Consider the following 21,770-nt stretch of genomic DNA (forward strand, 5'->3'; position numbering starts at 1 on the left):
GGAGGCTGTCCCAGAGGACAGGGAATGGAACTGGTGCCAGGCGGGATGCCCAGCTGGATCAAGTTATCCAGGGGGAAAGGAGAAGGCTGGTGTGAGCCCGCCTCCCCAGAGCTAGTGGGGACCGCAGTGACATCTGGACACGCCACTCCTGGAACAGCCATGGGACCAGAGGATGCAGTGGCACGGCCCCAGTGGCATCTGAGGGACTGGAAATCAGCCAGTTACCCCAAATCCCTGCTGTGCTCTGGCTGTGCCCTGCTGGTAGTGCCTCAGGGAACCCAAAGTCCTCCATGTGCATTCCCTCTGCCTGCCTTTCCCTAAGTTTCCCTTCTGGGATTTATCTTTACCGAGGATTACACCACATCACCCCTCCCCACCCTTCCCGGAGTGACGGTCACGGCCACTCCCTGTCCCATGCCCTGGCTGTGGGAATGGGGTCATGCCAGCTCCCAGGAGCACAGGGATCCCAGCCAGAGGCTGGATGTGATTCCCTCAAACCTCCTCTGAAAGTGTGGGCAGCTGCAGAGAGAGCAGTGTGACCCCAGAGCCACTGCTGGGCTGATATATGGCAAATATACGTGCCCCACATATGTCCTATATATAGATAAATGTCTAATATATGTTTTATATACGTGCTATATATGCCAAATATGCCTGAAATGTCTGTTCTGTATCCTATATACGTTCCATATGCATCCAATATATATCCTATATATATGTCTAATATATAGCTGATATATATCCAATATAACTATCCCACAGGTCCTGACCCCATTTTTATCCAATCTATATCTGATGTAGCTCCCAAATATCTCTAATAAACCTCCCAAATCTGTATCCAACCTTTGTCCCACACATCATCCCCCAGGAGCACAGGCAGGAGCCACCAGTGGTGACACTTTATTCCCCGCAGTGACAATCCCAGTGACCACCACCACCCCTTTTCCCCACCCCTCACAGCTTCATGGCAGCAACCGACCCCAGATGGAGCTCCAAGAACTGCAGGATCTCCTGCCAGGAATGTTCCTGGGCCCGGGCGTGGGGCTGGGGCTCTCCCCCCCACGCCACCGGCTTGGGAGTGCCCCGGATGGCGGAGTTGCTGCACAGGGGGGATCCGGGGGGCTCGATCAGGTGCCCGGCGCCGGGGTAGGACAGGATCCGGCTGCTCTCCGGCGGCATCCGCGCCACGGCCAGCTCGGCGAAGAGCTTGCTGTTGAAGCTGCGGTCGGCCTCTCCCACCACAAAGAGTACCTTTCCCCGGATCCTCTCCACCGGGATGGCCGAGGCGTGGCAGGCGGGATCCCGGGGGTCGGCGAAGATAGCCGAGTTGTCCATGGCTCCCACCTCGGTGAACAGGACGCGCTCGGTGTAGTAGGGAATGGCAGGGATGCGCAGCTCCCTGTAGACCAGCGGGTTTCCGTACAGGAAGCTCGTTCCGTTGATCCACACCGTGGCCACCACCTGTGGCAGGAAGGTGGCCATGGCCAAGGCCGCCTCCGCGCCTTTGGAGACGCCCACCACACCCAGGCCGGGGCCTCGGACCTGAAATGGAGGAAATGGAGCCAGCTGGGATAATACACAGGGATAATACATTTATGGGGACATCCCTGGCTGCCAGGACAAGGATGTCCTCATGGGATATCCCCCAGTCCCTGGGACATTCCTAGCGCTCGGGACAACCCTGGGACACTACCCCTGGCCACCTGGACATCCTGCTCACCAGGATGAGGATGTTCCCAGGACGTTCCTGGTCCCCAGGACAATCCCTGGTCACCTGGAGGTCTGGCTCAAGCACACCCTGGCTGACAGGCGCCTTTTCTCCACACTCCAGGACTCACCTTGGGATGCTGGAGGAGCAGCTGTGCTGCTTCCTCAAAATATTCCAAGTCCAGCTGGGCCAGGACTCGGGGCAGGTCATCGTAGGCGAAGAAGGCGAGGGCCAGCACGGCAAAGCCCCGGCTGGCCAAGAGCCCTGCCCGGAACTCAATCAGCCCCCCCGCACCCCCAAACAGGTCGATGACTCCGGGGAAAGGGCCCGGACCTGTGGGAAGACAGGGAGAATGTCAGGGATGGGGAGCCACCCCTGCTGTCCTGCGTTCCAGAGGTTCCATGGCTGGGCATCCCAGGGGGCACAAGGTCCAGTGTCCTGGGGGTCCTGAGGCTGGTTTAGCATTCCAGGAGTCCCAGTGCTGTTTCCCACGGATTCCGATGTTTGGGATCTCCAGGATCCCAAGGTTCAGTATGCCAAGGGAATACTGGCTGGGTATCCCAGGGGTCCCAAGGCTGGGCACCGAAGGGCTCCCAAGAACAAGCACCCTGCCAGTCCCTAGTTTGATATCCCGGAATTCCCCGCTCCCCAGTGCTCACCAGGAGGCAGGAACAGGGCGCCACGGACCCTTCCCTCACGGATGGGCACCCGCTGCACTCCGGGGCCCACGTACCAGCGCTCGGCCTCGCAGGATGCCAGCGGCTGCTCCCGGGGATCCGTGCCCAGGCTGAGCCCGTCCAACACTTCCAGCCGGACGCGGAAGGGGCTGCCGGCCACATCCCGCTTCACCAGCCGGCGGAACAGGGTGTCGGGCTGCAGGAACCAGAAGAGCCCCATGGGCCAGACCCCAGAGTAGCTGCCTCCCAGGGCGGCGTGGAGCCCGGGATCCACCTCTCCTGCTCCATCAGCACGGAAAAAGGCGCGGGATTGGAAGCACTCGCCCTGCTCGTCCTTCAGCCATGCCCGGAGGGTGACAAGCTGGGATGGGGACAGTCCCCGCACACGGATCTGCACGGGCCGGTCGGCCAGCGAGGACTGTGGTGTCACGGTCACCTCCACCATGGTGCACCTGGGAATGGGAATCACCCTCAGTGTCCCACAGGGACTGGCATGCCCAGGAGGGGGGTGATGGCAGGGGCCTGTCCCCAGGGATCCTCACAGGCGACCCCCAGGATGGGGTTTGTGGCCCAGATAGTTCTGTTGGCATCCCTCCTTCCCATGTCCCTGTCCCTATCCCTCTTTCCCACATCCCACATCCCCTCGTGGTCCCTATCCCTTCTTTCCTGGTCCTTGTCCCCTCCTTCCCTGGTCCCCATCTTCCATGATCCCCGTCCTCTGCTTCCTTGTCCCCATCCCCTCCCTTCCCCACCACTTCCCACCCTCTGACCCCAAACCCCTGCTCCAAAACTCACCCGGCAGCCAGGACACCCCTTTCCCACGTGTCTCCCAGCCCCGCCACTCCCAGCACCCACCGTCCCCCCTCCTTATCCTCCTCCCCACGCAGAAGCCGGAGCAGGGTGGGGATCCAGGGGCCCCGAGCCCCCCGGTGCTGTGTGCTCCCCGCTCCCGCTCCGTGCAGCACGGCAGGCCGGGAACAGGGATGTTGGCCCCAGTCCAGCCCTGGGAGGAGACTCAGGTTCTCCCGCACCGGTCTCAGAGGAAATCGGCCCCCAAGGGCCCGAGCTTCCCCTTCTCTTACCCTGCCAGGCAAAGCCCTGGGCCGTGGGCTCTGCAGAGGGAGACGTTTGAGGATTCCTTGGAAATCATTAACCCGGGAATGGCGAGGGCAGAGCCCTCCTGCCCCATGACCCCGTGTGCCTGCCTGGCACCAGCCACACCTTGAAATTCCCGTCAGTCCCGACTTTCTCTGTGGCCACCCCCCTCACCCCCATCCTGGACACGGATGGGACACACCCCATTCCAACTCAGGGACCCTCCATAAAATTGTCTCCCCAGGATGAAGCTCCAGGGCCCCATATTCCCATCCCAGAGCTTCTCACTGATTCCTGCAGTCCCATTTTCCACCCAGTGCACCCCTCTGTCCCCCCCATCCCTCCATCTCAGCTCACAACCACATCCCGCCCCAGGAATGCAGAAGGAGGTGTCCATGGAACAAGAAAAACAAGGAATGTTAAGAAATCCGTGTGGACTTCCAGCTTCCATCCCCTGCCAAATTCCCAGCATTGCCCCCACAGGAGGGTGTGTGACACCATGCCCCCTTCCTTGCTGACAGGTTCCAGGGCTCATTCCCAACAGGAATTCCCTCTTTGGAGAAAGGGGGACTGCAACGAATGAGGGGCCATAGGACACTAGGAATGCCTTAGGGAAGGCCCCAGCTGGAGCCCTCAGTTCTCAGAACCACTGGAGGCAAATCTGTCTCAGTTCCTAAGCATTTTTATAAGAAAAAGGCAAATTTGGGAAAGCAAAGTTCTGTTCCAGCCTCAGGCACCAGCCACGTCCTGATTCCACAGGGGGATCCAGCAGCTGGCTCCTGTGGAATACACCCCCTCAGCTCTGTCCCGTTGTTTGTCCAACACTGAGGGTCCTGGCAGTGATTCCTGCCTGGCAAGCTGAGGAAAAGCCCCTGGGAAGGAGCAGGATCCTCGTGGCAGCTTCCCAAATCCTGCCTCATTCGGTGGCCGTGCTGTGCCTCACGGGCGTCTTCTGGAGCAGGGCCAGCGTGTCCCGCTTCTCCACCCGCCTCAGCTGCTTCTTCTTGGCCCTCTTCAGCTTCAGGGGGTTCCGGATCTGGGGAATGGGAAAGGAGAGGAGATTCCATGGAATCACAGGATCCTGGATTGGTCTGGGTTGGAAGGGACCGTAGGGACGATCCAGTTCCCCGCCTGGCCATGGGCAGGGGCACCTTCCACTGATGCAGGCTGCTCCCTGTCCTGGAGCACTTCCAGGATTGGAGCAGAGTGTGGGAATGAGGCAGGACTGGAATGGAGGGCTCCCAGCCTCCCACCACCTTCAGGATCTAGGAAGGGATTTATCCCAAAACTAACCCCATCCTCACCCACAGGTGAGGTCTTCACCACACCCACCCCGAGCTCCAGGTCGCTTCCTGATGGAAAAGCCACAATTTCCTCACATGGATTCCCACCAGTGCCGCATTTTCTTCACTCCACCACCCCATCATCCCTGAGTTCTGTTGTTCCCCAGCTTGGGAGCACACGAGGAATCCTCCAAAGCCAGAGGCAGGGAGAGGAACTGGAGCAAACTGGAGGCTGATCCATGGGGGGCTGGAGGTTGTGGGGTGCTCCCAGGGCAGTTCCCAGCTGGCACAGGGGACTCACCACTTGGACAATCTCGGCTTTCCGCTCGTTTTCCAGGCGCCGCTTCAGGTTCTCCTCCCGCCGCCGCTTCTTTTCCTGTGGGAGCAGCACCACAACATTCCCTGAGGATCCCTTCCCCTGGGATTAAACCCAAAGCCCAGCCAAGTGTGAAATCTGTCATTTCAGCAGCTTTTCCACCCCGGGTGAGGCTGGAATTGACCCAGGGAGTTTATTCCGAGTCAGTGACTTGGAGCATGTGACCGTCAGTGACTGGATTTGGCACCAGGACAGGGAATTCTTCATCCCAGCTGCCCTTCATCCCAGCTCTGCCACAGCTCTGAGGGCCAGGAAGAGGGCAGAGACGTAGGATTGTGCTTGGGAAAGACGGGAATTCTCCAGCTCCCGAGCCCCGTTACCTCTTTCTCCCTCTGCTTGGCTTCCTCCAGCTGCCGTGCCAGATCCCGGACCAGCTTCCTCTCCTGCCTCTCCTTCATTTTCCGTGCCCAGGAGCTGCGCAGCGCCTTGTCCTGGATCATGTGGGAGAACCTGCGTGGGCACACGGCAGCTGTTGGATCCCCAAACACCTCGGGATGCAGCCGGGGCGACTCCAGCTCCTCTCCAGAGTTCCATGAAACTCCGCCAACCGCGGAGCATCCCACGGCATCCTCAGCATCCTCTCCAAGGCATGCCTGTCACCTCCGGATCCTTCCCAAAGCCCACGGATAACTCCGGAACCCCCTCGCAAGCCCCCAAGCAATCCTGTCCCCCTCAAAATATCCCAGACCTCATGACCCCCCGCCCCCCACCAAGGAGCCCTTCTGGAGCCCAGAGCTCCCTCAGAACTTCTCCCCCCACTCCTTCCCCCTCCATTCCCCACCTCTTCTTCCCGGGATCCTTCCACACGCGTCCCGATTTGGGCTTGCCCCGCGGGATGGCTACCACCGCCTCCTGCCTCTTCTTGCCGCCTTTCCGCCGCCGCCGAGCCGCGGCCGGAGCCGCAGCGGCCCCGCTGGGCCCCCCGGGGGTCGCTCCCGGTCCCGACCCCGGGGTCCCCCCGTTCTCCCCCTCCATGATCCACGCGGCCCCGCGGCGTCGCGGAAAGATGACGTCAGAGCTGCTATCCCCGCGGAAGCGCGAAGCCAGAGCGCCTCCCCGGCCGCCATTTTTGTATTGGGCAACGCCCTCCACGCACGGCGGCGGCCGCCATCTTTGTACCGGGTAAGGCCGCCATTTTTGTGCCGGGCAGCACCGCCCACCACCGTGTCCGCCGGTACCGGGACCGGCCGAACTGCCCCAAACACACCCGGGGCGAGCCCCCCCCGCACCCCGAGTAACCCCCGGAGACACGGGCGGGCTGGGCTGGGGGAGAGGCCTTTATTGGGGGCCGAACACGCTGAGGGCATCCCAGGGGTCTCCGGTAGCGGGGGCGGCAGCACGTGCGGGCCAGGGCCGTGGCTACAGCGCCTGGGAAAGCAAAAACAGGGAAATCCAGGGAAATGTGCGGGAGGGACGCGGGAACGACCGCACGGGGGCGGATCGGCATTGGCGGGCTGAGCGGGGTTGCCGCCTCCCTCACCAGCGGGGTGTATGTGTGCTGCCGCAGCGTGTCGTGCCCGAAGGCCAGCACCGCCACGGCCACGCAGAATTCCAGGAGGCCGAGCAGCACCAAGATGGAATCCAGGCCGTTGCTCAGCATCTGCCAGGAGGAGGAGAAGGGGAACGTGAAAAATCCGTGATTTGTGATCGGCTCTTGGCAAATATTAAAAATGAGTATTATATGTGTCGTGTTAAGAAAATTAATACAGCGTAACTTTCTAAGTAGTGTGTTAAAGAAATGTGAAAAACGCCAATCGCTTGTTTGTAAAATTTTAAAAGTTTAATAGTAATAACGTGGTTATAAAAATAGTAATAAAATTAGAATAATAATAATTTGGACAATTTGAATTAGGACAATATGAGACAATAAGAACAAAGAGTTATGGACGTCCGGGTACCTTTTTCAGGGCAGCATAAGCCCGAGAAAGGACACCCGTTAATAAAGGATTAACCTTTAAAAACAACAGCCTGTTGCATATTCATACACTTCATACATGATGCATAAATTCCATCCAAATACAGGATTCTGTCTGATAAGTGTCAGCTTCTTCCTCTTAACCCTGACAGCATCATCCTGCCCAAGGGAGGCAGGAAGAAGTTCGTTTCTACTGATAACGGGGCAATAAATTCTCTTTCTCTGAAAGATTTCGGTGCCCTGTGACTGCTACCTCACTGCAAGTCCTTTCTTTAGAAAAAAAAAAAAGTATTTTACATAGCATTGTTTCTATTTATACATTTTGTTATAACCTAAAGCTATTTACCACACTACTTAAGAGAATTAATACAGCATTACTTTCCAACACAACACACATAATATTCATTTTAGTATTTGCAAAAAGCCAATCATAAAATACCCATTTTTCACATATAGTTTTAGGTTATAACATAATGTTAAAATAGAAACAATGCTATGTAAGATGCTTTTTTTAAAAGAGAGGAATGAGGTACTCACACCGAGATAGCTGCTACAGGACACCAAAATCTTTCAGAGAAAAAGAATTTATTGCTCCATTATCAGAAGAAACAAACTTCTTCCTTCCCCTCTTAGCCATCAGGATTAAGAGGAAGAAGCTGACACTGACCAGACAGAATCCTGTGTTTCAATGGAATTTATGCACCATGTATGAAGTGTATGAACATGCAACAGGCTATTGCTTTTAAGGGTTAATCCTCTGTTAACGTGGGTCCTTTTTCAGGCTTATTTTGCCCAGAGAAATGTACCTGGACCGTCTGTAACTCTTTGTTCTTATTGTCTCGTATTGTCCTAATCCTAATTGTCCAAATTTTTATTACTCCAATTATGTTACTATTTTATAACCATTTTATTACTACTAAACTTTTTTAAAAACAAGCGATTGGCGTTTTTCACGGGAATATCCTGGGATGCACCGCCCGAACAGGACCAGGATCCTTGAACACCCCGCCCAGACTGGGATTCCCCCGGCACTCCCGCACTCCCGGCTGTCGGTACCTTGCTCTCCATGTGGAGGCACCATTCCGGGCGGGCCTGGAAGGGCTTGGGCTTCCCGCAGCCGGGCACGATCCGGGTGATGGCCGTGCCGTGGATCCCGGTGGCCGCCAGCGTGCCCAGGACAACGCCCACGCTGACCACACAGCAGGCCTTGACCTGTGGGGAGCACCCGGTGACACGGACCCCGGGAAGGGCTGCTTCCCACAGGGATTATCCAACCGGGATCAGAGATCTCCTGGAGAAGCTGCCCAGTTTTGTCCCCCGCATCCCACAGTGATTCCAAAGCCATGAGGGTCTCCTTGGACCTTTCATCCCCCGCATCCCACAGTGATTCCAAAGCCATGAGGGTCTCCTTGGACCTTTCATCCCCCGCATCCCACAGTGATTCCAAAGCCATGAGGGTCTCCTTGGACCTTTCATCCCCCTCATCCCACAGTGATTCCAAAGCCATGAGGGTCTCCTTGGACCTTTCATCCCCCGCATCCCACAGTGATTCCAAAGGCCATGAGGGTCTCCTGGACCTTTCATCCCCCTCATCCCACAGTGATTCCAAAGCCATGAGGGTCTCCTGGACCTTTCATCCCCCTCATCCCACAGTGATTCCAAAGGCCATGAAGGTCTCCTGGACCTTTTTTCCCCTCATCCCACAGTGATTCCAAAGGCCGTGAGGGTCTCCTTGGACCTTTTTTCCCCTCATCCCACAGTGACCCCGACCCCCATGCTGTGCTCTGTGTGGGAGAGCTGGGCACTTCCCGAGGGGGAGACTGGCCTGTGGATCCCGTGGGATGAATCCAGGCTGTGAAAGGGTCGTGGCAGCTGTTGGAAAGGACATAAGGAATGGGGGGACACCTTGTCCCTCCCAGCCTGGATCTTACCAGCGCAGGGCTGTCTCTCCTTTCACTTTCCACCAGCAACGAGCCCGAGACCAGGAGCTACTTGGAAAGCAGCAGGAATTGGTGTCAGCAGCAAGGCACCCTTCCCTGGCACCCTTCCTGGTGGGAACTGGGGTTCAGGGATGCACAAACACCCCAGAATGTGGGAGGAAACGGTCACTGGAGACCTGGTGACCCTGGGATATTGTCCCCAGTCCATCAGGATTCCCAGAGATTCCCATGTCCTCGTCCCAGCTTACCAGGATCCCCAGCCAGAAGAGGATCCCGCTGGCCACAGGGAGGGAAGGGTTCCTGTGCTCCGACAGTGTCAGGATGATCCCAAAGCAGATGTGGACAATTCCAGCGAAGATGTGGATGGTCTGGGTAAGGGTGAGGGAGAGGGATCCTGATCCCGTTACTGTGAGACACATCCCACCCCAATCCCATGTCACAGTGCCGGGAAAGGACTGGGAGAGGCACCTGTCCCAACATCCCCTCCACCCAGCCAGGGAGAGCGTCCAGCAGGACGATCCCTGTGGATCCCCAAACCCTGCTGGGCCCCGGAAGGCCGTGTCTCACCCCCAACACCTTGGGATGAGCCCTCCGGAAGCCTTGTGTTTGGAATGAGGTCCTGGCAGGTGCCTGGGAGCCTGAGGCCAGCTGGGCTGCCCGGGGATCCGTGGCCGGGATCACCTCCGTGATGATCCTCACGTTGCCGGCGTCGGTCACCGTGGTGGCCGCCATGGCCCGGGAACGAGCACAGGAAGCTGAAGGAATTCCCAGGTGCCTTCCTCCTCCTCTTCCTCCTCGCTGTGGTCTCTTTGCTGCCCAAAATCCCCGGGAGGTGCCGGCCAGGCAGGGACACGCTCCCACTGCCCTTTGCTCCCTGCGGGAAGCTCGCTCATGGAATTCTCGTCAGGGCCCTCTTGCTCAATGAGGTGGCTTTGCCAACGGAGGCTCCCAAAATCCTGCACAGGAAGAGGGAGGGAGGGACAGGGAACCCCTCCCTGGGCTCTGTGGCCTCGGGAAGGGTTGGATGCTTTTCCCTCAGGATGCTCCAAGACCCCCTTTCCATCCCAAATTGTGGATGCTTTGTTTGGGAATCGCTCCTGCACTTAGCTTGGTACCCAACAAGGTGTTAATAACCTAACCCTGCCTTCTTCCTAGGAAAACTTGCATTGAGATAGGAAACTTCATAAACCCCGTTATAAAGGAAGCTCCTTTATTGCCATTTTTGGGAATTCTCCCCGCTCCATCCATGTGGGTTTGTCACCATTGAGGACACGCACAGGAGGAATTCAGGGATCTCTGGCCATCTTCACTGGGAGCTCAGAGGGAAAGGAGATGCTCTTATTTATGATGGGAAATGGGAGCTCAGGCCAGGAATGGAGCTACCACACATGGCCAGGGCGTCTCGAGGGATTCAAAGGCCCCTTCCTGCCTCCATCCCTCCCTCCTCCCAGAAAACAGCCATGTCCTTTCCTCCAGGAGCGTTGGGATACCCCACGCTGACCTGGAGGACCCCCCAGGTTTCCTGGATGTCTGATGTGTGCAGGGTAGGGATTTCTTGGTGGTACGGGAATTTTTAGGTCCAGGATTCTGGCATCACCCCAACACCTCTCTCTCTGCCTGGGAAAGGACAGGACCCTCCAGCTGACGATTTCAGGAGCTGGTGGAGCAACCTCTGGAAGTTTTTTCCTTCTCTCTGGCTCTAGAGGGAGCTGAGAGGCCGCGTTTGGAAGCGCCGCGCTTCCAGAGTTCAGGAGCGGCTTCCAGCCCTGGCGCCGGCTTGGAACAACCTGGGCCGGTGGGAGGTGTCCCTGCCCATGGCAGGGGCGTGGAACTGGATGATCCTTAAGGTTCCTTCCATTCCAAACCATTCCAGGATTCTGCGCCCTCCCCATGCTCCCACACAACAGGGAATGGGACACCCCATCCAAACCCCATCCCGAAAAAGAGCTGGAAGAACAGACCTGGAGAGCAAAGAGCAGCAACTCACGTCTCCATCCCAGCTCCAATGGCATTCCTCCATCCCACCATGGCCTTCCTCCATCCTGCATCCCTGATGGAAGCATGCACTTGGCCTTGTAAAGGGCTGCATCTGGCAGCACGGCTTTCCAGGAAAAACATGGACATGGATGAGATTCAGCCTCTTCATCACATTCCTGATGCCTCAGAGCCTTTAATTCCTGTTGGTGCCTCATCCCTCTCAACAGTCCAATCCAAACAATCCCAGGGATCTTGTTCCAGCCCCAGGAAGGAACACTTGAGCCCCCGTGGAAATTCTGGGATCCCCTCTTTAGCCTTTAGGCAGCCGGGGGTATCCTCCACCATTATCCACGGCTCACATTCCCAGCCAAAACCACCCTAACACGGTGGATTTCCTCCCAAATCCGCCTTTCCAGATTCCTACAGCATTCCTCAAGTTCCAGCCTTGCCGCCAGGAGCAGCCGTGACTGCCCTCAGCCCCCCCAAACCCTACTTTCGAGCAGGTGATCCATGGAAAAAAGCACTTTCCCCCTTCCTAAATTAACCCAGGGCCAGCTGGGGATGGCAGGAGCCCAAGGTAGGATGTCAGGATTCGTTTTGGAAGCAGATTCCAGAGGAGGTGAAGCTTTGAAGCAGATGCAGGGAAGCAGCAGGGCCGGGTGGTGGAGCTTTCCAACCTTTTCTTTGCAGGAATTTTTGGCTTTGTAGATATATACAACACATTCCTTGGATTTTAATGCTCATTTTCCTATTTTCTAGGGCAAGTTTTGGATGGAGGAAACCTGACTGGATGCTCAGGGGGATCAGCAAGACCCTCCCAAATTCCCTCCCACCAGCACAGGACAAAATTTATGAGCCTGATGGAACCAAAATTCTTTTTCCAACCCCAAAATCTGTGAGGTTTTTTCCAAAGAAAATAGATTACGATGGAGAAAAGCTCTCCAAAGAAAATTGCTGCTTCCTGGGACTAACTTTATATCCCCATAAAAATACCAAAAGTCAACATTTTGCTTTGCTTCCAGGTGTTTCTGCTTCCCACAGGGCTCTTTCCATATTGATTCCAGAAGGAAAGTCATGTTTTCTGGGAAAGGCTTCAGGTTTTTTGGCTTTAAACATCCCAGTGTTCATCCTGGATTAGGGAATCTGGAACAGGAAGAAGGCAGGAGGTTGGGGGGGGCGGGGGGGCATCAGTGCCTGCTGGGGTGATCCATACCTGGCATTTGGGACACGGTGACATTGCTCCCAAACACTGTCCCAGATGTGTCCATCAACCCCTGCACGTGACATTCCGGCCTTTGTTCTGCTCATTCCCAGGAAAACTCCTGAGGCTGCAGAAAAGTTGCAGCAAATTTCTCCAAGGCTTCACCAGCATCAACTTCGGCTGGCAGTCCTGGAATGGGACCTTAAACACTTCCAGAGATGGGGCAGCCACAGCTCCCCTGGGAAATACACTCCACCACCCTCACAGGGAAGAATTTCTTCCCAGTATCCCATCTAAACCCACGCCCTGGCAGTGGGAAGCCATTCCCCCTTGTCCTGGCACTCCAGGCTCTTCTAAAGTCCCTCTCCAGCTCTCTTGGAGCACCTTTAGGTGCTGGAAAGGTTGCCACGGTCTCCCCGGATCCTTCTCTTCCCAAGTGGAAGAGCCATTGGGACACTTCAGTCCATCTCACAGTTCCCCCCTTTCCAGCTCCTCCAAGGGTTTTGGTTTTCCTTAGGGATCATCACCAGCAGGGACAGAAAACTCTGTGTCCTGCTATTCCCACCTGCTATTCCCACCTCCTGGAAGTCTCCACTCTCCCTAGATCTACAAATTCCCTCCTAGAAATAAAATATATATTTAAAACCTCCATAGTCCCATAGAGCCTTAAACACTTACTCCAGCATTTTCAGGGAAAGCCACACCAAAACACTGGGGTACTCCAGGAAAACAGACCCTTATGCCGGTGGAGGAGGAAGCCTCCCTCCCAAGAAACCACCACACTGGGAAAACACAGAGCTTGGATGGGAGTCAGGATGGCATTGTGCTGGTCCCCGTGGAGCTGGGAGAGGTCGGGATGCTCCGGAGCCGCAGGTGAGGAGCCGGGGCTGTAATGGGCTGTGGCCACAGGCTGAGCAGAGGCAGCCTGTTCATCCTGCTCCCCAAATCCCTGGGGCTTTTCCTACTGATCAGGCTCATTATTTTTTCAGAGCTGGGAACAGAAATAACTGACAGGGAGTGAATAATCCATGAGGCTTTGGCTGAGCAGCCGGAGCATTGTCAGAGAGTGCGGAAAGGAGAAGGAAAACACTGAAATCACCCCAAAACCTAAAGGAATGTTCAAGGAGGAGGTCACTGATCCCACTCTGGCACTGGAGGGGAAATCTGGGAGGGATCCTGTCCCCAAAAATTAAGAGGATCCTCCCACAGGGCACTGGGAACTCACCAGGTGCTCCCCCCCCTTGGAAAAATCAGCACTGAGGTCTCTTTCCTCACCTCCATCCCACCTTTCCATTTCCATGAACCTGGGATGCTCCTTAAATAACTCGATGCTGCTGGATGCTCATCACCAACTCGTTAAATCCACCAGCATTCCCACAGATGCAGGACAATTAGGGGTGGAGCCATAAGTGAGCTTGTCCGGAGCTGACAAACCTGGTCCTGTTCAAAATGATCCCAGAGCCCTTTTCATTCCCTGAAAATAAAGAATTTTTTAGGAACTGCTGCATGGATAAGGTTTGGGAGCACCCCACAACTCCATTCCGGCCACCCAGGATGGTGGGAACAGGGAGCACATGACACCGGTGTCCCCATGTCACCTCCCAGCACAGCTCCAGCCCCGGGGCAGCTTCTCGGGTGGCGGCAGAAGAACCGGGATGTGCTGGCGTCACCGGCATCGCCGCCGGCTGCCCGGCTGCTCCGGCCGAGCTAAATATAGCGGAACCGTGCTGGATCGGGATGGGGCGAGGGGGGTTGGGGAGCAGAATTCCCTCAGGAGACCAGGCACCCTGGTTTAGAGGGGGGAATTCCAGCAGGAAAGGGGATTAGAGGGGCAGAATTCCCTCAGGTGAGCGGGAACTGAGGAGTTTTATGGGGACAGAATTCCCTCAGAATCAGCTACTGGGGTTTAGGAGGATGGAATTCTCTCAGGAGAGGGGTTTTGAGGGGCAGAGTTCTGCCAGGAGAGGTGTTTTGAGGGGTAGAATTCCCCCCAGGAGAGGGGTTTTGAGGGGCAGAGTTCCCCCCAGGAGAGGGGTTTTGAGGGGCAGAGTTCCCCCAGGAGAGGGGTTTTGAGGGATAGAATTCCCCCCAGGAGAGGGGTTTTGAGGGGCAGAGTTCCCCCAGGAGAGGGGTTTTGAGGGGCAGAGTTCCCCCAGGAGAGCAGGCACCAGGAGTTTAGAGGAGCAAAACTCCCTTGGGAGCAGGTGCCAGGGGTTATGGGGAGCAGAATTCCCCTCCAGGAAAGCAAGCAGGTACCAGGAGTTCAGGGGGGAGGGCAGAATTCCCTCGGGAGAGAGCAAGTATCCCTAGATCAGGCAGGATGAGCCTCTTTCCTGAGGGGCAGCAGCTCTCTGAGAGGGAAGTGTAGCTCCCACGCTGAAAATTCCCAAATTCAGGAGACACAAGCCCGGAGAGAGCATTTATTCCCAAGAGAAAATGAAGCCAACAGGGGATGAGCCGAGGTAGATGCTCCGGTGACCCGCCCGGCTCCCGGCACACATCGGGGTCACTCCAAACCACCAGGAATTCCTGAACCCCAACATGAGCGAACCCCAGCATCCCACCAGGGATTTACAGGCAGGAATTGCCCAAGATTTCCCCCCTGGAGAAGCCCCTTCCCACAGCAGCCAGCAAGTGGAGCCCCTCAGACCAGGCCCAGGGCCAGAGGGGCAGGGAATTTGGGGGTGTCCCTGGCTTTTGGGGGGGACCAGCACATCCCAGCCAGCAGCACAGTGGGAGGAAGATGCCGTAGCCCTGGGATTTAGGAGCGATGGAGGCAGGATCCCATTCCAACATCCTCCATGTCAGACTTCAGGGGCAGCCAGCTGCAAAGAGACCAGGAGGTGTTTTGGAAAGGGGGCAGGATTTGGGGTGACCCCTCCCCCCACCCTGCACCTACCACCCACAGGGGTTTGGGATCTCCTCCCCATTCCCAGAGCAGAGGGATGGATGCTCTGGGATGCTCCCTGGAGATTGGGGTGGGAAATTTTCCCAGGGTAGGGACAGTGATGGCAGCAGGATGGGGACTGTCATCCCAGGAGCCATCCCAATGCTGATTCTGCTCCTATCCAGGCTATTCCTTGGATCACCTCGCTGTAGCTGGGAGGCTGAGGCAGCTCCGCCGGTGGCACGGCCAGATCCACACGGGTGGCACTGGGGACAATCAGCATGGCCTGGGAAACACCAGGATTATGGGAGACACTGGGATCATGGGATGCAGCTTTTGGGATCCATCCCTGCCACCCCCCCATCTTACCTCGTTGGAGCTGAGGCGGGTGGCCCGGCACCAGAAGTTAGCAGTGGCCACAGCAATGCAGAATTCCAGGATGGTGAAGATGAGCAGCACGATGGAAATCCCATTCCCTGCGAGCTCCAGGATGGGGAAAACCCCATCAGTCCCCCCAGCAGTGCCCAGGAGGATGAATCCCACACAGGGCAGCGTTCTGTGGCTCCCCCTTCCCCTCCTTCTGCATGCCCAGCTCCAAGGTCTCACTCCAAGCCCTCCATGCCGCCGTTTTTACGGCTCATGGATGCTTCCAGGGGGTGACTCATCTCCCAAGGTACCAGCCGAAAATAGGTCGCGCCGGCAGAGGAGAAACCGCCACCCCAACAGGGATTTGGGAAAGGACACAACACCCCTGGAGGGCCGGAGGAAAGGCCCCAGGGGAATTCCCAGGGGCAGGAATTCTGCCAAGTGGGATTTTACCAGGACGAGATTGTAGTAGTTGAAGCTGGAGCGGTAGAGCCCGTTGAGGTTGAGGTCCACGATGAAGGCCACGATTCCCAGGAGAGCAAAGATGGCACTGATGACGTTCATGGTCTGGCTGCCCTTCACCTGTGGGCACCCAGGGGGGTTGGGGGGGGGGTGGCAGACTCCCCCCAAAACCCCAGAGGGACACCTCACCCACCCCATGGGATCGCTCCCAGCGTGCTCCCGGGAAAACTCACCGCGCATTCCGTGGGGCTCTTCTCGGCGCCGATGGAGAGGCACCCGGAGATGATGAACTGCAGCAGGAGAGACGGGGCTCGGCTGGCACTGAGGGCACCCCAAGCACCCCAAACCTGCCCAGAGGTGGCACTAACAGGGCACAGGGGACACAGTGACCCCCCTGCCCTTGTTTCCCAGCTGCCAAGGCCTGGGGAGCCGCAGGTGCATCATTCCTGGTGGGCATCCCTTCCGATGGGTGTCCCACCTGCTGGCATCCCTCCAGCAGGATTCCCTTCCCTCTGGGCATTGTTCCCTGGTGAGATTCCCTTCCTGGTGCACATCCCACCCCCCAGGCATTCTTTTCCCGGTGGGAATCCCGTCCCAGCCCCTGGCACACACCGACACACCGCCCAGGAAAGGGATCTCTCCGATGACGAAGACAGAGGTGTAGACATTGGTGAGCGTGGTCAGGACGATCCCGAAGCCAATGTGCAGGAATCCCGTCATAATCTGGATGGTCTGGAAGAGTGGAATGGGTGGGAATGGGGTCAACTCAACCCCTCCCGCCCACAGAGCCACCCTGGGGATGGGGGATGCCTTAATCCCAGCGCCTCTCCAGACACACAGCACTCCCCCGAGGGATCAGCAGGAATCCCCCGGGAATGGGCTGAGGGAGAATTTTCCAAGCCTTTCTCCCCCCGAGCCCCCCAAACTCACCCCCATGACGCGGTTCTTGCCCTTGGGCAGGGTCTCCGCCGTGTACATGACGGCGCGGCTGCCCAGCCGGAGGCTCCCCATGCCCTGCATGAGGAGAGCGGGGGGCACCGGGACCCCCCGGAGCAGTCCCGGTCCCCACCGGGGCCGCCCCCGCCCCACCCCGCCAGAGCCCGCGCCCATTGGCTGAGCATCGTGACGTCAGCGGCTGCGGCATCCCTCCCCGGGGCACCGCCCAGCCCACGGGGGACACGGGGGGACGGAGGGGACAGCCCCCCAGATCCCGGGGAGCGGCGGGAAGTAGGGTGGGACGATGCTCCGTGGGGTCCCCTGGCTCTGCGGGGCAATTCGCAGTGTTGCCCCCCCGTTCCGGGCAGGGCTCCAGGACACCGTGCTCCCCCCGCCGGGAGGAGCTGCTCATCCCAAACCCACACGCAAGGGAGTTGAGGAAATCGGGGCGCCACCTCTCTCCGAAAGCGCCCCCCTCCCCACGCTGCCTGTCCCCCCCCCCCCCACTTCCCCCATTCCCGCTCCTTCCAGCTCCACGCTGTGTTTACAGGAGCGCAGAAAGGGGAGGAAAAAAAAAAAAAAAAGAGAAAGAGAAAAAAAAAATAAAGAAACGAAAAAAAAAAAAAAACCAAACCCAAACCACCCCGCAGCGAATTCCTGGAAGAAAAATCCATCAAGGGCCATTAGGCTCCTGCGGCTCCTCCCCGCAGAGCGGGGGCACGGGCGGGGGCAGGGGCGGCACCCAGGACGGAGCTGGGCACTGCCCAGGCGCGATTTCCCCTGGATCTCCTTCCCCAGGAACGGATGGGCCTGAATGTCCCGGCCCCCTGTTGCAGGAGGGGAGGAGTAGAAGGGATCCCCCACGCTGATCCCATACAATTTCCCCCCAAACTGTCTTCATTCCCCATTTTTAGGGCGTCCAGCTGTGAGGAGAAGGAGCCAAGAGCTCCAGGCAAAGGATTAAACCTGAAATCAGGGAATAATGAACAGCCTGGGAATGAGAAGGACACACAATACCACCCTGCACCCCAAAATCCATGGAGGACACCCCTGTATCCCATCCCGATCCGGACAACACCACACCCCCCTGCTTGGAATCCCTCATGGAGAGATCCCACCACGGGGCTCACAGGGAGGCTCAGAGCTGTGTATCCTGAGAAGAATCCGGGACTCTGGGAGGGATCCCCATTTCCCTGGAGCAGGGACATTCCACAGGGAGGGAAAGGGCCTGCTGCCACAGCCATGAGCCCTCTGGCCAAGAGCAGGACATTCCCGTGCTGGAAGCTGCGGGAAGAAGCGGAATTGGGGCTGGGGGTGTCACCCAGCTCAGAGCGATGACAGAAAACCCGTGGGGCTGACAGGGTGCCCTCACTGCCACCCTGCACCCATCAGGGACACAGGGATTTCATCCTGGACACTCATCCCACCTTTCCCAGCAGGAAACATGGAAAGCCCATGAGGAGAGCAAGCCCTGCTCAGCAGCAACCAAAGCACCCACGTGTGATCCTCAGCATTCCCATCCTGAATCCAAAGCCAGCTGCCGGGAAGGAAGGAACCCTCTTGTCACAGTGAGATGGCCACGCAGAGTGTCACCACACACTTTCAACAGGCTCCAGAGCACCCAGAGCAACACCTCACCCCCTCAGAAGGCTGCAGGCATCTGCCCCTCCTGTTTGTCAGCCCAGCCTTCCATCCCCTCACGTTGATGCAGTGCCCCTGTGTGCCCTCTGCTCCCTTTGGTGGTCGCTCAGTGCCCCTGGGCACTCCATGGCTCACTGCTGTCAGTGCTGCTCACCTGCTTCCCACAGCTGTGCCCATTGGGAATGAGGCTGGCCCAGCCCCACTCCCAGTTTCCACAAACCGTGTGCCTACACCCCATCCCAGCCCAAACTCGGTGCTCTGGGGACATGCCGGTTTATTTAAAACAGAGCATCCTCAGAAGCATCTGAGCTGCCAACAGGGGCCTCATCCTGCTTGGAGGAGTCCCCTGGAGATGGGGGAACTCCAGCTCCCGTTGCCTCTGGAGGATCTTCTCCGACTTGGAGAGCGGGGCATTCCCGTTCGGCCGCCCGGCAGCGCTGTGGGAGCTGTGGGAGCTGTGGATCGGGCTCCAGCGGCCCCGGGACGCTTCCTGCTGTGCCGCTCGCCGCTGGGAGCTCCTCACGGGAGCAGGCCGGGCTCCCAGCTTGACTTCCAGGCTCTTCTTGGCCACGTGCATCCTCAGGGCCGAGCGGGCCCCGCTGATATCCGCCGATCCGGCGGAGCTGGAGGACCTGTCCGAGGCCTCCTCCACCTCCGGGGTCTGGCAGCTCCCGCCGGGGCTCTCGGAGCCGGGGAGGCTCTCGGAGGAAGGGAGTGAGGCCTCCCCCTGCCCCAGCCGCTCCTGGGAACGCCGCACTGCCAGGGGCTGGGCTCTCAGCTTCACTTCCAGGCTCTTCCTGGCCACGTGCATCCTCAAGGACGAGCAGGTTCTCCTCATGCCCGCGGCTGTGAGGGAGCAGCGAGATCTGTCCCTGGCGTCTCCTCCCGCCGGAGTCTGGCAGCTCTCGCTGAGGCTCCGGGAAGGATGGAGGTTCCCGGAGGAGCGTGAGGAGGCGCAGCAGGGCAGGTGGCCTTGCTCCAGCAGCTGCTCCAGATCTTCCCACGACAGCTGCCACATCTCTGAGTCCCGTGGGAAGGACACCTCGGGCCACAGCGGCGTCACCAGGTCCTGCAGCTCCCGGGCCGCTGTGGCACAGGGGGTGCAGCAGGGGCCGCAGCCGCAGGGGATGTACAGGGGGCTCTCCGGGGCGGCCGGGCCGTGGGGAGGGGTCTCCTGAGCCCGGGGGGAACCGGGAGCCCCCGGGGCCGCTCGGCAGCACCGCGACGCCCTGGCCCGGCTCCCGAGGCGCTTCCGCGCCTTCCAGATGCGGGTGGCCAGCAGGACGGCCGTACTGGCCACCAGCAGGACAAGCGAGGGGAGCAGGAAACTCATGGCTTCATCCGTGTCCCATCGTGGCCGCACTGGGAGCCGTGGTGGTGGCACGTGTCCTGTAGAGACACCGTGCTGATGTCACAGTGCTGCAGGTGGGACACCTGTGTGACATCACAGCCCCACCTCACCCCAGTGCTCACCCCTTTTGTGACGTCACGGCCGCAGATCGCCCATCCCGAATCCAAACACAGCGCTGTGCCAGCCGCTGGGAAGAATATGAAACCCAGCCCCATAAACCCAGCACACCAGCCCAGCACAAAGGCTGGGAGCACATCCATGCCACTTCCAGCACGACCCTCGGGGATGTCCCCCGCCGGCGACCCCCGCCCGGTACGGGGCTGGGAATGGGATGCGCCGCGATTCCCTCCGGAACTAATGTTCCCGCCGCGTTTCCCGGCCGGACTGCCGGCGGGGCGTGTTAGAGGACGGACCAATGGCGGCGCCCTTGCGGCACTTCCGGCGTGTCCTGGCGATGTGGCGATGGCGGCTCCTGGGGCCGCTCCGGGCCGGGGGAGGTCAGGGGGGCTTTGGCCGCGCTCCGAGGGGCCGCCCGTGCCTTGTAGGGGGTTCAGAAGGCGGGGAGCACCTTCTCGGGCGCCTGAGACTGGCGGGGAGGGCTCGGGCGGGCCGGGGGACTGACACCGGGGAGGTACCGAGGGCTTGGTGGCACTCCCGGCTGGGCTATAGTGGCTTGGGGGGATCTTGAGAGCGGGAAGGAGAGGCCCCGCGGGGTCTCCCCTCTCCTCCCGGCCCTGCCCGAGACCCCCCGCTCTGTCCCGCAGGTCCCGGCGGCGTCGCGGTTCCCCGGGCGGGGCTGAAGAAGTGGACGCTGCCCCCGGATTACAGCGGTGAGGGGGATGAACGGCGGGAGATCCCCGCAAAAGGGGGCGGGGGCACTCCCCAGTGTGATCCCGGGGGTCCTGATCCTGGTGTTCCCTGGCAGGGATCACCATCCCCGAGAAGCCGAAGCTGAAGTTCATGGACAAGGTGCCGGCGGTGCCCAAGGTCCGGCGGGAGCCCCGGCGGCTCCGTGACATCCGCGGCCCGTCCCAGGTGGCCACCGACTTCACGCAGGGGCAGTACGGGATCCTGGTGAGCGGGAACAGGCACGGAACGGAGCGGGGGGAGTATTCCAGAGGCCGGGATTGCGTGTCCCTGAGCTGTCCCGCCGTGTCCCCCCACAGGCTTTGGGCGGGGGGTACCTGCACTGGGGCCACTTCGAGATGATCCGCCTGACCATCGGGCGCAACATCGATCCCAAATCCATGTTCGCCGTGTGGCGAGTGCCCGCCCCCTACAAGTCGGTGACGAAGAAAAGCCTGGGACACCGGATGGGCGGAGGGAAGGGCCCCGTCGACCGCTACGTGACGGCGGTGAAGAGCGGCAGGCTGGTGGTGGAGGTGGGCGGGCGCTGCGAGTTCGGGGAGGTGCGGCCCTTCCTCGACCGCGTGGCCCAGAAATTGCCCTTCCCGGCCGTCGCCGTCAGCCGGGAGAGCCTCCAGGAGATGCGGCGGGAGGAGGAGCAGAGGAGGCTGGACAACCAAAATCCCTGGACTTTCGAGCGTGTGGTGACCTCCAATATGTTGGGGATGAGGAAATACCTGAGCCCCTACGACCTGCAGCTCAAGGGACGCTACTGGGGCAAGTTTTTCCTGAAGCACAGAGTGTGAGGAGAAGCTGGATGGGATTCTTTTCGGGATTAAACTTTTCCACAAGAGCCTGGAGTGGGTTTTGGAGCTGGGAACGCAGGGCTGGGGGATAAATGGATCAGGGTTTGAAGCACGAGGCTCTCGATCCTGAAGTGGATTTTAGGGCTGGGAGCATCCTGAGGGATCCATGGATCAGGTTGGAGCCAGGAGGCAGAGTGTGGGTGAGCTCTTTATTGAGGAGGAAGGCTCCAGCATGGGTGGCTGCACATCCAAGGAGCTCCAAGCACAGGGAGAGGCTCCTCCGGCCGCCCCGGCAAGGCAGAG

The 21,770-nt window shown here is 58.9% G+C and overlaps 5 protein-coding genes across 5 annotated transcripts; 1 reads left to right on the top strand and 4 right to left on the bottom strand.

The window, feature by feature from the left end:
• Positions 1-954: 954 nt before the first annotated feature.
• Positions 955-2,845, bottom strand: LOC311154760 (acyl-coenzyme A amino acid N-acyltransferase 2-like; the record flags this gene model as incomplete). The annotated part of the gene is made up of 3 exons (XM_084207510.1): positions 2,368-2,845; positions 1,839-2,041; positions 955-1,542 (listed from the first exon to the last, which is right to left on the bottom strand). Exons 1-3 carry the CDS (start codon positions 2,828-2,830, stop codon positions 955-957), a joined length of 1,254 nt encoding a protein of 417 aa, XP_084063636.1. The 5' UTR covers positions 2,831-2,845.
• Positions 2,846-4,151: 1,306 nt separating this feature from the next.
• On the bottom strand, positions 4,152-6,129 carry CCDC86 (coiled-coil domain containing 86). Its single transcript, XM_084208648.1, has 4 exons — positions 5,921-6,129; positions 5,460-5,589; positions 5,065-5,139; positions 4,152-4,516 (listed from the first exon to the last, which is right to left on the bottom strand). Exons 1-4 carry the CDS (start codon positions 6,112-6,114, stop codon positions 4,397-4,399), a joined length of 519 nt encoding a protein of 172 aa, XP_084064774.1. The 5' UTR covers positions 6,115-6,129; the 3' UTR covers positions 4,152-4,396.
• A 311-nt stretch (positions 6,130-6,440) lies between these two features.
• On the bottom strand, positions 6,441-9,726 carry LOC311155078 (membrane-spanning 4-domains subfamily A member 15-like; the record flags this gene model as incomplete). Its single annotated transcript, XM_084207983.1, has 6 exons — positions 6,441-6,507; positions 6,620-6,739; positions 8,111-8,266; positions 8,986-9,042; positions 9,243-9,362; positions 9,562-9,726. The coding sequence occupies 6 exons, from the start codon at positions 9,724-9,726 to the stop codon at positions 6,499-6,501; spliced, it is 627 nt and encodes a 208-aa protein (XP_084064109.1). The 3' UTR covers positions 6,441-6,498.
• Positions 9,727-14,906: 5,180 nt separating this feature from the next.
• On the bottom strand, positions 14,907-16,907 carry LOC311155008 (membrane-spanning 4-domains subfamily A member 12-like; the record flags this gene model as incomplete). Its single annotated transcript, XM_084207891.1, has 7 exons — positions 14,907-14,997; positions 15,262-15,345; positions 15,429-15,542; positions 15,879-16,007; positions 16,121-16,177; positions 16,500-16,619; positions 16,818-16,907. The coding sequence occupies 7 exons, from the start codon at positions 16,905-16,907 to the stop codon at positions 14,977-14,979; spliced, it is 615 nt and encodes a 204-aa protein (XP_084064017.1). The 3' UTR covers positions 14,907-14,976.
• A 3,323-nt stretch (positions 16,908-20,230) lies between these two features.
• On the top strand, positions 20,231-21,514 carry MRPL16 (mitochondrial ribosomal protein L16; the record flags this gene model as incomplete). The annotated part of the gene is made up of 4 exons (XM_084207771.1): positions 20,231-20,312; positions 20,580-20,645; positions 20,741-20,889; positions 20,982-21,514. 4 exons carry the CDS (start codon positions 20,231-20,233, stop codon positions 21,465-21,467), a joined length of 783 nt encoding a protein of 260 aa, XP_084063897.1. The 3' UTR covers positions 21,468-21,514.
• Positions 21,515-21,770: the final 256 nt, after the last annotated feature.

The sequence above is a fragment of the Fringilla coelebs genome (assembly GCF_963513975.1).
Source record: "Fringilla coelebs genome assembly, chromosome: 6".
NCBI classification, from domain to species: Eukaryota; Metazoa; Chordata; class Aves; order Passeriformes; family Fringillidae; genus Fringilla; species Fringilla coelebs.